General features: G+C 36.8%; 2 protein-coding genes across 2 annotated transcripts; both read right to left on the reverse strand.

Annotated features, from left to right (window-relative positions):
• Positions 1-1431: 1431 nt before the first annotated feature.
• Positions 1432-11672, reverse strand: LOC110891281. The gene is made up of 4 exons (XM_022138977.2): positions 11511-11672; positions 8487-8566; positions 7379-7444; positions 1432-1446 (listed from the first exon to the last, which is right to left on the reverse strand). The coding sequence occupies exons 1-4, from the start codon at positions 11619-11621 to the stop codon at positions 1443-1445; spliced, it is 261 nt and encodes an 86-aa protein (XP_021994669.1). The 5' UTR covers positions 11622-11672; the 3' UTR covers positions 1432-1442.
• Positions 4635-5656, reverse strand: LOC110891280 (auxin-responsive protein SAUR50). Its single transcript, XM_022138976.2, has one exon. It carries the CDS (start codon positions 5112-5114, stop codon positions 4743-4745), a length of 372 nt encoding a protein of 123 aa, XP_021994668.1. The 5' UTR covers positions 5115-5656; the 3' UTR covers positions 4635-4742.
• Positions 11673-16966: the final 5294 nt, after the last annotated feature.

Genomic DNA, 16966 nt, shown 5'->3' on the forward strand with positions numbered 1-16966 from the left:
TCCATGTGCCGATATGTAAAGAGTAAATTACAAAAATCGTCCTTTATTTATGTCACTTATTGCAAACTGTGTCCTTTATCTTCAATAATTACAGAAAACGTACTCGATGTTTGCAAACCCTTGCAAGTTATGTCCTTAAGCACTAACTCAGTTAACTTTTTGTGGTTAAATCTGACCAAATGGACCCCACATGAGGGTATTTTGGTCATTTTACTCTCATATGGGGTTCATTTGGTCAGATTTAACCACAAAAATACCGTCATGTGAGGTCCATTTGTTCAGATTTAACCACAAAAATTAACTGAGTTAGGGCTAAAGGACATAACTTGCAAAAGTTTGCAAACATCGAGTACGTTTTCTGTAGTTATTGAAGACAAAGGACACAATTTGCAATAAGTGACATACATAAAGGACGATTTTTGTAATTTACTCATATGTAAATACAACAACTGTAAGTATTTCTAGAATTTTAGTTGATCTCGAATGTTCCTTATTTTGACTTCAGTATACTATTTAAATACCAACTAGAATTACAACCCGCCGCAATGCGGCGGAGATTCTTTAGTTATAACTAAGTCGATTTAGGACGCGCACGTTATGTTGAACCTGTCAAACGGGAAAAAAATAGACGATGTAAAAACGTTCACCCACACACGCACGTTGCGTCGTGTTAACTCGCAAAATTTAGAATGAAACGTAAAAACGCTAAACCAAAGACGCACGTTGCGATGTGTTAAGTCACAAAATTTTGAACGAAGCATAAAGCGAAAAATTTGCGGAAAATGAAAACTATAAAGGACCAAAGTTGAAAGTAAAAAAAATTGTGAAGATGGATTGTAAAAGATAAAAAGTTTTGTGTTAAAAGTAAAAAAAACAAATAGTTTTAGGTTAAAAGTAATTTATGAAACACTTTTGGGTGAAAAGTAAAAAAAATCAATTTTTTTTTTGAAAAACCCTTAAAGCCAAGGTTACAACAACCATATGCATAACCATTTTTCTTTGAAAAAACCCCCAAAGCCAAGATTACAACACATAAGTAAAAAAAATCAAAGTGGTTAAATCGCAAAAGATGAAAACTTTTGAATTAGAAGTAAAAAAATCAAATTAATCAAAGGGGTTAAATTACCATATACTAAAACTTTAAACTTAAAATGTCAAAGATTAAATCTTTAGGGTTCAAAAGGAAGCATATATTAAAAATTTTAAACTTAAATTGTCGAAGAATAAAACTTTAGGGTAAATTGTCAAAAATTAAACCTTTAGGGTTAAAAAAGAAACAAAGATTAAAAGTTTATACTTAAATGGTCCAACATTAAAACTTTAGGGTTAAAAATGAAAATTTCTATTTTTTTTTTTGGAAAACTCCCATAGCTAATATTACAACACCTATATGCATAGTTATGTTGCTTTTTTATAGTGTATATAATATAATTTTAAGATTGTTACCTAAGGACAGAAAAAAGTACTTCGTCTGATCTATTATCAAACAAATTAGGCATTTATCTTTTTTGAACGGCAAGGAACAATGTGTAAACCACCATGACACCAGGCGTTATATCCAAGGTCGACTACTCGACCGCCGCCAGCCCCTTGGCTCTCCCAAATGCGTGGAAACACGACCTCCACCCGCTCGAAGGCACAACAGTGGAATAATCGGTAAAACCTCGTCTCTCATCCAAATCCACAACAAATCAGACATTTTTTTAATAACTTGTTTTAATGCCATGATCTGGATTGGTCTTTGGTTCTTAGAATATTTAAACATAATATTTATTAAAGAGGTATGATCTGAATTTAAGCAGAAACGCTAAAGAGGATACCCATTTTACCAAAGGATCGCCCGAAACAACATGAGCACAATTTTGTTATGACTAAGTGGCATAGAAGGTATAATCATCACAATAGGTATAAATGTATAATTCTCTTTTATCTAATAGAATTAAAGATGTCATTGTCAAAATGGTTATGCTCTATATTTTTAATCTCTGATTAAATACTTATTTTTATGCCAGTGGATGGTCGCAAGGAGACTCATCTTCCTGTGGTGAGACTCACAATGTTATAGCATCCATGATAAGGGATTTTTTTCTCATTTTTAGAAGCCATATAGGAGAGAGAGTAGTGAGGCGGAGGAGAGAATGTGTTGATTAATTTGTGGTGAAATATGAGAAAAAAATTAGTTTGTGAGCAGCGGCGTACCCACCCTAAGCCAAGGGTGGGCGGGCGCACCCCCTGAAAAAAATACTTTTTAGTGTTATTTTTCGCCGGAAATCCCTACCGCACCCCTTGTAATTTTTCACCCGCACCCCTTGAAATTTTTCAAACGCCCCACTTAGGAAAAAAATAATTATTAACCACTTATTCACTTATTTATTTCATCCAATCAAAGCCCAATCTGCAATCAATTTTTATTAACACAAGCCGAAGCCCAAACCAAATTTGAACTAAATAAAATAATCCAAACTCATTCACTCATTCCATTTCCAAATCCCGCCCCCAAAAAAACTCCCAGCGACTTGACGCCACTGCTCACGACCTGGTGGCTTTTTTTTACCGGAAAAACCAAAATTCCGTTTGGACCGACCCATATTACATCAGGATTCCAATATAGAACTAGTATGGTTTATTTATTTATTTTGTTTTATGTGATGATTAGGAGAAAATATAGATGTGTAAGGGTTTAATCTTTTTATATTTCTTTGATTTTTTTGTTGTTTTAGACTTGTAGTTAAATGATTTTGTTGTTTTATTTATAGCTTTGTTTGTTTAAATGATTAGTTACAAGTAATTAACATTTAATATTAAGGCTTGAATGTTTAAAAATATAATTGAAAGTTATGGGTTATGATTGAACATGATTGTTTATTTTGTTTAAGTGTTTAGTGTGTTTTATGAACTTGTTGAGCAAATTATATGTGTTAGGAACAATGAGTCAGAATGTAATGAACTTATGGCGTGTTTAGTATCTTTAGATGATATTTTGGATATATTTCAAAAAAAAAAAAAAAAAAAACCTGTAGGACACAATTTTAAATACGTTTGTAATTTGTAATGACGTTTGACGGGTTTTTGATGATTTATAAATTTTAGTTTGATGTTCTTTTGTCTTACATGATCCGACCCGACCCGCTATGAACAGATATTTTTATACAGCTATGGGTCTAAAATCTTTGAAAATATTCCGCACCTCTAGGAAAAATTACTGGGTCCGCCACTGTTTGTGAGAGGGAAAAGGAAGAGAGAGGTGAGAGAAAAAATGTGTTTTTATGGATTGTGAGAGGGGCTAAAGAGAGAAACTCTGTTATTTGTTGGGCAATGCCAACGTTGCAACCTAAAACCATCAAAAAATGGATGGTTATTGAGGATGGTCTTATGTCTTGTAGGAATCTCGTCGGAGAAGAAAACAAGCTAAATTCAAGCAAGTCAGAAGGTCGTAGATAGAAACAATCTAGAAACCAACCTAGTGATGACTGGATTTCCCTCTTCATTTGGCGCCATCGGATACGAACATACTAGAACCGCCTCTCCATCTTTCGACTAGAGCATGGAACATGTTACTTCACCACAATCCTCACAAGTACCACTTGTTACCATACCTGCAACTATAAGCCACGGTACACAATTAATATCAGCCCTTAACCCATCAACACCTGTGTTCACCTCATCATTCTCGGTGGTGACAAACCCGAACCCTTCTTGAGAAGAAGAGTCCGATGATGAACTGTAAATGGAACCACCGCCATAGACCCGACATACACCTACATATGTTGTTTAACTGGAATTTCCGGGTGTAATGACATATAGTTTCATGAACCAATGGTCAGAAATAAAATTGGTACCGGTAGCGTATTCATTTTTTATCGTTTTCTCGACGAGACGGTATAAAATTCGTTGAATACAGAGTTGCATGGCTCGAAATTGGCTCGGTTGTTAACGAGCCAGCTCGGCTCGGCTCGGTTTGTAAACGAGCCGAGCTCGAGCTTGGCCTGGCTCGGCTCGTGAGCTCGTGAGCTGGCTCGGCTCGTGAGCTGGCTCGATAATGTTTACATCCTTAATTTTTTTGTCCCACGTCGCTTAGAAAACCAAAACTAAGGGAGTATTTCCCCTATAAAAGAAGATAAAGACAATGTTCAAAGTGAATTAACTATTTATACTTGCATATTTAGCCATATGGTTAAATTAAATGGCAATTATGGCCCTTAGTCTATGAAGAAATTCATTTTTAAGGGCTTTTTAAGTAGTAAATTTTGCGGTTTTTTGTTAGTTCGAGCTAGATCGAGCCGAGCCGAGCTAGCTCGAATTCTAATCGAGTCGAGCTCAAGCCTCAAATCTCAGCTCAATTTGAAATTCGAGCTCGAGCCGAGCCAGCTTGAATCGAGTTCGAGCTGGGTCTGGCTCGGCTCGACTCGGCTCGTTTACAGCCCTACACTTGGGTCAAAGTCCGTCCCTCTTATGGATCTAATTCAAGATTTCCATCCAAAATTTCGTGATTTAATTTTGTTATTTCTTTTAACTTTGATAATGCAAATTAATTTAGTTTTTCCTTGATTTTATATATTGGTTTAGGCAATCGGAAATAGATCAATATGCAACACTATTTCAAAAGAATCATCTATGTATTTAAGAGGATGAATAGAAGCAACAACTAGATCAATATACAATTTTCCTTTAAAAGAATAAAAAACATACATGTGTAATTTACCATTTAAATCATAAGTCATGATCTTTAAATGAACATCAACCTACTTCTCTTCCATTTCTAGTAAAATCTTTTGCAACTCATGAGGTTCACAAGGGATCGCAATGGCACCATCATGTTTAAACCCGTATTCTTCGCCCGCCTTCTTTAACAACGTCAAGAAACCAGGGTTAGTTAAGCATCTTAACTCAACCACAAACCTCTTTGGTTCCTCACACTTAACCGCAACAACTGCAAACTGTCCTTCCTTTACGTCTTTTGGTACCACTTTCTTCTCCCACATATGTTCAAAATCGAATTCAATGTATCGAAATCTATCTAACATGCAATGTTTCATTGTTTTCATAAGAATCTTGGTAACAAATGTATGCTTATATCCTCCTTTCCCACCATTCTTCCCCATGAATATCTTCATACCAAAAACTTATAACTTCCAAATCAAATTTAAAGAATGATGAGAAGCTATTAACTTTATGAGGGATTATACAAATTTTAAGCCACAATGAAGATTGTATTTGTATATAAAGTGAATGTATTTTGGGTGGTGAAGGAAGTAGGAAATGAAAGGGAAGTATCTAAGATACAACCTAATCAAGTGTCACTAGTGGCACTAATGAATGAAATGAAGAAAATGGTGTTTATGTTTAGTGGTCCAACCATATATGCATTAAAGAGTGGGTCAAGTCAAAAATTTAGAACGGCGTCAACTATTCTGTCTTTTTATATAGGAATGTTAATGTTACACCGCCTAAACGGTGGCCCTAGCCAAGATCTGCCCAGACTACCTTGTCTTAACCGGGCCCACGCTGGGTTAGTCAGACTTGGTTACGGTGTTCCCCCGGAAACCGTACTGCCTCCACACGAGATGCCTCGCTGAAGTAACAGCCGAATGAAAACCGGGGTGCGGCTCAGGATCGAACCCTCCTCGGTGGGTTTGTCACCTTTCTTTGCCCAATATCCACTTTTTGTATAGGAATGTATCTACTTTTTAAAGATTTTGTGAAGTATTTTTTTTTTTTTTTGTAATTAACCTATTTATATTAAGATCAGAAACGTACTTTATATGTAAGTATGTTACTATTTATTTAGTTCCATGTTTTTACAAAGTTAATTGGAAACATATCGAATAACAAAAATATATTGATTAGTGTCACTATGGCTTAATGTAAAAAGACTAGGTTATTTTTTTAGTTTAGAATATTTTAGTAATATGTTTTAGACATATTTATTTTGTAAACGAAACTGAATAAATAATTTAATGAAATTAAATAACGTCCGATTGTTATAAAAAATGAAGGGTAATATAATATTTATATAATATTGGCCTAATTGTCAACTTGAATACTCTTGATTAAGCAATTGGTCAAATTAGGCTTTGTTGGCTTGTTTGACAACGCATTTGTTTATTAACTTTACCTTACATGAAAATAATGTTTGGACGGTTAAAAGTCTATAGCTAATGGGTAAATTCAAATAGTTACGATTAGCTAGTTAATTGGTTGATTAACTAGTTAGTTATACTTTTGGTGTGGTCATATTAGAGGTGTAAAAAAAACAGTTTGGGACCAACAAACCAGTTTATAACCCGACCCACTTCACAGGAGAAAAAACGGTTTAGCCCAAACTGGTTTGGACCCAACCCAATTCGTATACCTATTCATAGTGTTGTTTCCTAAAACGGGTTTTGACCCGACCAAATTTGAGAAATATGTCAATTTTTTTTTGTCCCAAACTAGTTTAGACCCCATCCCAATCGATTTGATAGGTTCAAACATTTTCCTCCTAAACCGGTTTATAATCTAAGCCGGGCTTTTTTACAAACCGTTTTTTTATATATTTTTTTTGTTTATCAACCCGGTTCAACTAAACCAATTTATAATCTAAGCCGGTTTTTTTACAAAGCGTTTTTTATTTTTTTTGTTTATCAACCCAGTTCAGTTTATATTTTATAACCCTATATGGTTAAGAAAAATGTTGTTCCAAAAAAAATGGTTAAGAAAAAATGAACTAAATTTTTTTCGTACTTGCGGCAGAATAAATTAAAGACTTACATGAATGCAATGTCATATGAATATTTCATACAAAGCTACTAGGTGTATTATATTTCGCGAATAATTCACACCTTTCAAAAAAAAAACTTACATGAACGCTAATTCAATGGTAGAACCAAAAAAAAAAAATATGTATATAAAAATAAAATAAGCATCTTGTTAAAAATATATGCAATGTTATATGAATATTTCATACAAAGCTACTTGGTGTATTATATTTGGACTGTTAAAAATATATGCAATGTTATATGAATATTTCATACAAAGCTACTGGGTGTATTATATTTGGACACTTTATTTTATACACGCACATTTCATTTGAATAATGAAAATTTTTATATACAGAAAGTACACACTTGTGTGTTAATCAAATATATTTTAGAATAACTATAAAAATACATAACTTCTATGTGAAATTTTTTATTCAACTAATATTTTAACATAGCTATAACATATACAATGATATGGAATTTTTTATTTGAAGAAGTAACACTTGTTGATGCACCACTTAGTTTTATTATTGGTAAACAACCGTATGCTAAGTCAAATCCAAGAACCAAAACAAAGCAAAACAACACATTTATCAATCTCCAAAAGCAAATTTGTCAAAAACTATAACATTTACTACTCGAGTTTCACTTCTCTAGTGGGGGGTGGCAATTGTAAATAGTAGAATGGTTCAGTTGGTTCTTCCCTGAAAAAAATAAAACATGAAATACAATCATCATCTTTACAAAACTCCCACATATAGGGTGCGGGTCAACCGACCCGCTAGTCTTTTATATTTTATATGTAACGACGTAACGTATATAACGGTTTTCTGACCAGACCTTGAATTTTTCGAACGCCAGAGATTTTTTAATTTAATTAGAAAAGATCAAATACATACATTTTGCTTTTGAAAACAAAGTAAAAAAGCAAAAAAAAAAAAAAAAAAAAAAAAAAAAAGAGTATAAATTAAGTACTTCACTTGTTGCTTTCTAAATGGTTACCTACCTCATTTTAGCTCTTAGTTTAACCGGTTAAAAGACGTATTAAGGGGTGTAAACGAGCCGAGCCGAGCCGAGCCCGAGCTCGACCAGGCTCGAGCTCGGCTCGTTAGGTTTTTATGAAGCTCGAGCTCGGCTCGGTTCGAGCCTACTTCTTTGAGCTCGAGCTCGGCTCGAACTATTTTGAGAACAACCTTAAATGAGCTAAAAGTCCAGCTCGAGCTCACTTCAACATCGCTTAAACGAGCCAAAGCTCGGCTCTAGCTCGGCTCATCAATGTTATCATCATTATTTTAATATATTATATATAAAAAAATTAAAATTTTGTATGGGCTCGTTTAGGCTCGCGAGCCTAAACAAGCTTTGTATTTCAGGCTCGAGCTCGGGCTCGGTAACAAAACGAGCTCTATTTCAGGCTCGAGCTCGGGCTCGGGCTCGTTAAGGCTCGGCTCGTTATCCTTAGCTGTGTGACCCGACCTGACTTGAACCAAAAACTAGGAAGTCAAGTTAAGCGACATTCGACCATCGAAAAAACCGACCCTGGTGAACAAAAGTTGTCCGCCACTGGAAATTGGGATTGACAAATAATAAACAGAGGCACTTTAGTTGTTGATGGAAACGACCAGATTCATTATGTTAAATAGTTCAGATACCACAATTACCATTTATTGTTGTGAGAGCCAATTATTACATCTGAGTTACGGGCGAAAAAAAATCGAATTCGACATGGAAAGCAAGAACTCGTACCCGGGGTTGGACTGCATGCATTGCCAGAAAAGCTTGAACGGGCCAGGTACCGTCTTAAAAGGGTTACCTTCAAAGCATGCCTGAAAACCGAAAGAATTACAAATCTAAAAGGGTGAACTAAATGAAAAGGGTCTGGTCACTTTCTTGTTTTGGGTAATATAGTATTTTCCCTCTTATATTAACTTTCGAATTGTTTTGATTAAAAGAGCCAAACTTTCAAACATTTCTATAGACGAGAATTGGACCCTAAATCATTTGAAGAATCATATAACCTAAAAAACTCATGACCAAATTCACACATTGATTAAGCTAACAACAATCACAAATAAAACAAACAAGAGAGCAATGACATTGAGGTCTGATGAAACAATGGTTAACCGGGTAGGTTAATTCACCGGTCTCGTCAAGTAGGGTTAATCCCTTCTTTCCGAGGACCGGTGGCTGGATCGTCCGCTAACCTGTCTCCTGCACAAGGAAACACACCGTGACTCGTAACAAGGAGGATGGGGTGGGGGGTGCTCCTTGTTACCACTCTCCGGCGTGAGAATCAGTATTTGCTTGAGAGCAAAGTGTGTGTTTGTAGTAAGTGAGAGAGAGAGAACAGATAAACGATCCTCGGAAAGAAGGGATTAACCCTACTTGACGAGACCAGTGTATTAACCTACCCGGTTAACCACTGTTTCATCAAGGTCAAACCTAAATTTGCATCAAATTCCAAGTCAGTTTTGCGATCGAATACTAGATTTGAACATTAGCATCATTATGCAGCTCTTATTTTCTTGATTAAACAAGTTCTTCTATAACTCAGTGTTCGTTATGCGCCCAAACTACAGATTCAAACAGGATAAACCGACAATTCATCTAAATAAATCACAATCAAACATGTAATTCTTCGAAAAACAACCATATATCCTAAAAACTCATGACCAAATTACGTAATTAACTCATCAATCAAACGTCGATTAAGGTAATATCAATAGCAAATCAAATAAACAATAAAGAATACTTACATGAAGAACAAACCTACATTTGCATCAACTTCATGATGTAGTTCTTATTTTCCTATTAAACAAGTTCGTCTATGGGGCTGTTTGGCAACATCTGAATGGTTAAGTGCTGAACCAGTAAGAGGTCTGAACCAGTAAGAGCCAGTATAATGTTTAATCGTTCAGAGGCAAATGTCTGACCAATTCAGATTAGAGGTCTTAGCCATTCAGACTCTGTATAATGCTTAACCATTCAGAGGCAAATGTCTGAACCATTCAGACATCTGCTCGCGAAACAAACAGTCTAAACCATTAAGTGCTAAACCAGTAAGAGGTCTGAACCATTAAGAGGTAAACAAACAACCCATACCTCATTGATTGTCATACGCCCAAATTACAAATTCAAACAAAAGGAAACCATCATTTATCCAAACAAATTGCAATCAAACATACAATTCATTCAAACAAACAACTCTATAACCTAAAAACCCATAGGCAGATAAACACATCTATTTAAACACAAATCAAACCAACAAGAAAGACTAGTTAAATGAAGAGCAAACCTAGATTTGTATCAATTTCTTGATGTAGTTCTTATCTTCCTATTAAACAAGTTTGTCTGTACCTCACTGATCGTGATACGCCCTAACTACAAATTCAAACAGAATGATACCACAATTTATCCAAACGAATCGCAAACAAAGACATAATGTATACGAAAAACAACTCGAAAACATAAAAGTATTATGCAGATTCACAGATCGATTAGGAAACAAACTCAATCGCAAATCAGATAAACAATAAGGACTAGTTACATGAAGAACAAACCTAGATTTGCATTATCAACCATAGTTGTTAAAAGCCATCGCCTCTTGCGCCTAGGCCCATTTTTCAGGCGAGGCGAGGCAGTTGCGCTTTAAGTCGACGAAATTGCGCTTTAACTCTCCAGGTGATGGTCCAGGCGCACATTCCGGCAAGATTCCTAGATTCCGGAGAGTTTCCGGCTAAATTCCGACAAGATTCTAGCCAAATTTCTACTTTTAATTAAAAAAAACTACTTTTCTAGACTAATACACTAATATTTTGGTACTAATTAGATGATATAAAGTGTTACATAATACACTTTGTTTATTTTATTTGAAGAATAGTAATCTTTTTCTAAAACATAATATATTTTTAAAAAATTTTCAGTATGCGCATTATTTTTCTGAGGCCCTCGCTTTTTATGCGCTTTGCGCCTAGGCCCCAGGCCAGGCCTATGCGCCTTGAGTGCGCCTAGTGCCTTTAATAACTATGTTATCAACTTCATGATGTAGTTCTTATTTTCCTATTATATAAGTTTGTCTATACTATACCTCACCTATGCAGTTAATATCGGTGATATATCGGTTACATCGGTCCTCTAGTAAAATATCGGTGTCAAAACATCGGTACCGATATTATCTGCGATATTGACTGATATATCACCGATATATCACTGAATTCTTAGTGTTAAATTGCTATATATATAAATTCTGCATGATATTATAATTACCGATATCCCACTGATATCTCACCGAGATAACCTATATCTCAAATATTGGTCCTTGACCGATATCTGATTTTTTACCGCATTAACTGCAGAGAACCTTACTGATCGTTACACGCCCAAACTACAAATTCAAACAGAATGTAACCACAGTTTATCCAAACAAATCGCAATCAAACATATAATATACCTAACTGATCATTATGTGCCCTAAATACAAATTCAAACAAAATAATACCACATTTTATCCAAACAAATCGAAATCAAACATATAATAATTCATTTATAAAACAACTCTAAAACCTAAAAACTCATAGGCAGATTCTTATTACATATTCAAACAGAATGAAACCGCAATTTATCGAAACAAATCGCAATGAAATGTATAATTCATTCGAAAACGTAGAAACTCATAGATAGGCAGATTGATTCACAGATCGATTAAGATATAAAATTAACTGAAAGTTACAGAGAGACGATGAGGGATTAAGATTAAAAACAGAAACTAACTTGAACAACATCTTCAACACGATCGTTGCATCGGTGAGCTTTCGGCTGACGAGTGTCTCCTTCGGGCCTTCCCCATGGACTCTCTCTCCTAGGCACTTCTCTCTCACTCATCTCTCTCTCACTCACTCTCTCTCTTCGTTGTCACGGTGGATATTTTGTTGGTTATAAATGGGCCTGTGCTATATCAAATAAAGTATGGGGGTAATTCGTTACTCCAAATCAAAGGATTAGCCCAAATAGTTGAAGTAACATAGAAAATTGACCCACTTTCGAAGAGATAGGGTGCAAAACCCAACCCAAAATAGCAAAAGCTAATGTAGTGTCTGATGAAGGTAAGATGTAGACAGTCTAACCTCTACCCCGTAGGAATAGAGAGTCTGCTTCCAGTAAGACCCCCAAACTCCATAGTAGTTTTGCATCAAGCCTTGGACATAAGGCACATAACACTCAATAATCGGGACAAATGCCGATTAGTGCATGTACTCTTTTGTCTTTCGGCTATCAACGCCACCACATGATGCATTATTAATGTTATTTTCACAAAATTAGTAATATAACATTAAAATTAGTCAATTTAACTTTTACCCCCTACGAGCCCACACATATATAACGTTAAAATTAGTACAATTTCACTCTTCAACCGGGGCGTTAAAATAGCACAATCGTGATAAAGGGAATGTTTAATATAAACCAATACGGAGAAGGATGTCATCATCCAAACGGTTATGTATACCTCTAAGGGGGAGGGCCCATCTCATCTCATCTGATAGTGAAATCAATCATAAATCCCTTCTATAAATAGACAATGGTTCCAACTCTCTCACTCTATATTTTAAACTTTGATTTTCACAATCAAGGTCCTATTCTCACACAAAATAGTGGTTACAATGAGAGCTCTCTAGGATGAGCTCGGGACTGACCGGTACCGGTACCGAAAATCCCCAAAAGTGGGTACCGGTATTTGAGGGTAAATACCGGTACCGAAAATGCACCCGGTTTGATAAATTCGGTACCGGTACCAGATACCATTTGCTCATTCCTAAAGCATTCTTCCTGTGGCGAAACTCACGACGTTCTGTTTTGCATGAACCTCGTCGGGAAAAGAGTAGTCTAAATTCCAGCAAGTCAAAAGGTCATTATAGGAAGTGATCCGTAACCCAATTAAGTGATAATTGGATTTTCTGCTTCAACTTTAATTTTATGTGAAAAACCAGGCAGAATTAACCAAGTCATATTTTTTTAATTAAATGGTGAGCTGTTGTATTTTAATTAAAGGATAATATATTATATTTGGCCCACAAAAACTATTGGGCTATAGTCACAAACCTAGAAACCTTGGTCACTGTTAGCATAATAACTCACGCTTCATTTTACTTCGTGTGACACCTCGGAAAATTATGACGAATAATATGGCAACACGTGACCAGTCAACTCTCAAATAATCCCAGTAAATTGGACGCGAGGGGCCAGTTATGTAAAAATGTGGAAGTTTGGATGTTGAGGGGTCAAACATGAGAAGATACCAAAATTCATATTATGAGGGTCCCCTACGGACCGCAAGAGGGTATCCCTTACGGTCCACAAGGGATTCAAAACAATGGACGCCAGAAGGTCCTTACGAACCGCAAGACCCTACCCCTTGCGGTCCGCAAGGACATCGCTGGCAGCAGTTTGCAAGCTGGCAGCTTCTGTGTCAAGTCTCTGCCATTTTGGTCGATTTTTGCCACCTTTTATCCTGCTTTGGACATGCACGATGACACTAATCACCTCCTTAGCATCCATGATCACACTTGCCAAGAATTGGGGCCATGGACTCAAGTAAAATAGCCATGTACTTGCTTCACTTGGACTTGCACCTCTTAAATTCTTTCTTTTTACCTCCTGGAGTGCTTCTGATCTAAAGAGGCCTCCTACTTGAAGCTTAGTCTTACTTGAACACTTGTAAGTGTTCTAACTCAGTCTTGTTTCATTTATTAGGCTAGTTATTAGCCGAAAGTCAAGCAAATTGACTTTTGCTTTGACTTTCGGTTATGACCAATTCAGTCAATCCAATGTTCGAATCGAACATGGCTACGTGATCGTAATAATGTAGGTGTTAATTCCCTGAGAGGACACCTTCTGAAAATCACGTTAAGTTGATCAAATGATGGGTCAAAGTTTTATTAAATAAAAGTAAAAAACGCAGATTTTCGTAATTAACGTTAAATGAACTTCTAAGTATCGAAACCTTTTTGACATTATATAACATATGCGGACATGTTAGATCATGTCTAATGTCATTTCCTGCTTAGAGCTCGGTTCGTGACCGAAAGTCAAGCATTCTTTGACTTTCGATTATGACCCGTTTTAGATAGTTTAGCTACTGATTTGAAGTTGTAATATGATCATGTTATTATAAGGAATAACCCCTAAGGGTTATACCTTCTGATCATATCATTTTTCGGGTTTTATGTAAAGTACACATATTATGCCTAGATAGTGACCAAAATGCCCTTTTTGCACATAAATTGCTTTTAAAACATAATGGACATATAAAATGAGTTTGAAACTAATGTATCATTATATTAAACATGTTTTGGCATATTGGACTTACATAGACCCATTCGACCACCCGATGTCGCATATGCGCGTACGGTTGACTTATATAACATAGTTTTTATAAATTAGCCGAATCGAGTCAAAACCTTTCCAAATCAGTTCTAATCAAAATGTATGGTTGTTTGATTCATATTATACGAGTCATAGTACTCGTAAGAGTGCAAACCACACTCTATCTAGTCTCCGCTTAATCTAGCGAACTGTACCTATTTATTATAAGTTAAGTGGTCCAAGTCTTATGACTTGAATAAGACCCGTTAACATTCTAACGGATCATAGTTCCGTCCATTCCAGACTAGGTGTCACACCCCAACTGATGGCGGAATCATCGGGGCGCGGAACTGAGCGAAACAGATTGTTCAGAAGTTTCCATAACAACTATTTATATAATTCAGTTAAAGATACGTCCCATACCGTATCCCGAATAAACAAACATGTCATTACAGATAATCATCCAAACAAGAAATTCCGTTCCGACAACTCAGATTCAAATATTATTACAACAATTGTTTATCTGCTTCTAGACCCCTATTCTGTTGACTTTCTGGCTGTAATGCCGGAGGACAAGATCTACAGACAACTATGCCCCAGACGCTTGTTCTCGGCAGACAACTATTTGTTGGGGGCTTCTAGAAACTTATTCTAGCCTCGCTTTCCTAGCAAATAAGCATCCTAATTACCTGTCACATACGTTAAAATAAAGTCAATACATAGAATGTAAAGGTGAGCATACAAGTTTGATAATAGCATATAGAGTTCGAATAGTTTACACATAACCAGCACGTACACAGAGGAAAATGAAGCATCTTAATTATCGACATGGACGTATCGATACCAATGACTGCGGGTTGACCGTCCGAGACGGTTCGCAATACATGATTACCACCGTAATCCATGCAAGTAATTGTCCTTAACAACCCCCGTGTGAACGGGTGCTGAGTCCAAACTATAGTACTACGTCGTTAAGGCAGGTAGACAGCATTCCACGTGTAAACACAATCAACAAGCATTCATTAAGTCACGTAATACATGCATATTGGTTAGCGTTCAAATAGTTCGAGTAGTGTGATCATTTGTGTTTTGATATAAGTAACGTATGTAACACCCAAAAGTGCTAAAAGCAAAAAGGGATCGAGTATACTCACAATGATTGATTGTGGATTGAAGGGAGCGCTGAGAGTAGGGTTAGCCTGAATAGTTCGATAGCACAACAATGAGTAACATGGAAAATAAGACAAGTGTGAATGGATCGAATGGGCTGGTCGATCGAACGGCAGGTTCGATCAAACAGGCTGTTCGGTCGGCTGGTATGTCCGTTTGGACAGTCCTGTTCGATCGGCCGGTAGGCTCGATCGGCTGGGCCATTCGAGTGGATTGTTTCTTCCTCTGGTGTGTTTGTGTTTGAGGATTTGAACTTTTGAAGTTTTCGTTGTAGTATATGAGAACATAAAAATGTCCTTACCTTTCAGGTCGATCGATCGAACGGTCCGTTCGATCGGCCGGCTTAATCGATCGGCTGGGAACTTTGGAAGTGGTTCTCAACAGAATGTCACTCGATCGAACAGACTGTTCGATCGGCTGGCATTCCCTACTACGAACGAGTTGTGAAAATGATTAAGTGTTGAAGCATAGTATCTCATGATCCGAAGAGTAATGTTTACCAATCGAGTAGCGTCTTCGATCGAACATCACTTCGTCAATAGTATACTTCATAAAAATTGAAAAGTGTGGAACCATGTGCTAGCCGATCGGCTGGCCCGGTCGATCGGCTGGCATGTCCGATCGGCTGGGCTGTTTGAACAGCCTAGCCGTTCGGCCAGCATTTCTGACCTGGTCGGCCTTTCGTCTAACACTTGGCTGTTTGACCACTTGTTGTCATTTCGAGGTAGTTTGATAACGAGTTGAACTATGATATCCTCCATTCCTACTCGTTTCTTTGGCTCGGACAGGAATCACCCAAGTCCGGCCGGTGAACGGTTCGGAGCGTCGGTTTAGAGTTTAACCCGAAATCGGTGAACCTTGTTCATAGGACCCGAATCTTGAACCTCCTAACCGTTAGTATGATTAGCTAGCCGGTTCAAGCTCCGTTTCTACCGATTTTAAGGTTTCGAGTGTAAAAGGTTGAAGAAAATTGGAAATTATTCATAAAATGTTAAGATTTGCAAGAATCTTAGTTTTTTTTATGTGGAAATCGGTCAGATCTAAGCTATTCATGGTTGAATGAGGCCAAAGTTTGGTGTTCTTCAAGCACACCATGATGACATCACCCAAGAACACTTAGATCTTGGTGATTTCACGGTTAGAAATCGAGTTTTGAAAGATAGAAAGGTGTAGAATCATGCAATGATCAAAATCGTACAAGAATTAGAGTAGAAACTTACCGGAGTTGAGAGAAATCTGAGAAAAGGTGAAGAATAAGGCTGGTTCGGTCAGAGCTTTCCAAAAATGGAAAGTGTGACAATGACAGCCCTATTTATAGGCTCCAAAAGAGGAAAGTGGCAGCCGATCGGCCAGGAGCTCCGATCGAATGGGCTGCTCGATCGGCTAGGAAGATGCTAGCTGATCGGCTGGCCTGTTCGATCCGGATGCCTCATGTTCGATCCGCGACACACTTTGAGTATTTCGCGACGATTTTCGATGTTTCGATTTCGGTGGACGATGATATGAATACGTTAGAGTTCCTAGTCAAATTACTTTCAGTCCCAATCACTATATCTACATACAAGCATCTACATTTCACGTTTCGATGTCGGTTTCGAATGAGTTCGATTGCCTTTCGAGTTTCGATTCGATTTTCGATTGATTCGCTTGAATACCACACCAAACATATAAGTAAACACGCACAAGTAACACATAAG

The sequence above is a fragment of the Helianthus annuus genome, chromosome 11, assembly GCF_002127325.2.
Source record: "Helianthus annuus cultivar XRQ/B chromosome 11, HanXRQr2.0-SUNRISE, whole genome shotgun sequence".
Lineage (NCBI taxonomy): Eukaryota > Viridiplantae > Streptophyta > Magnoliopsida > Asterales > Asteraceae > Helianthus > Helianthus annuus.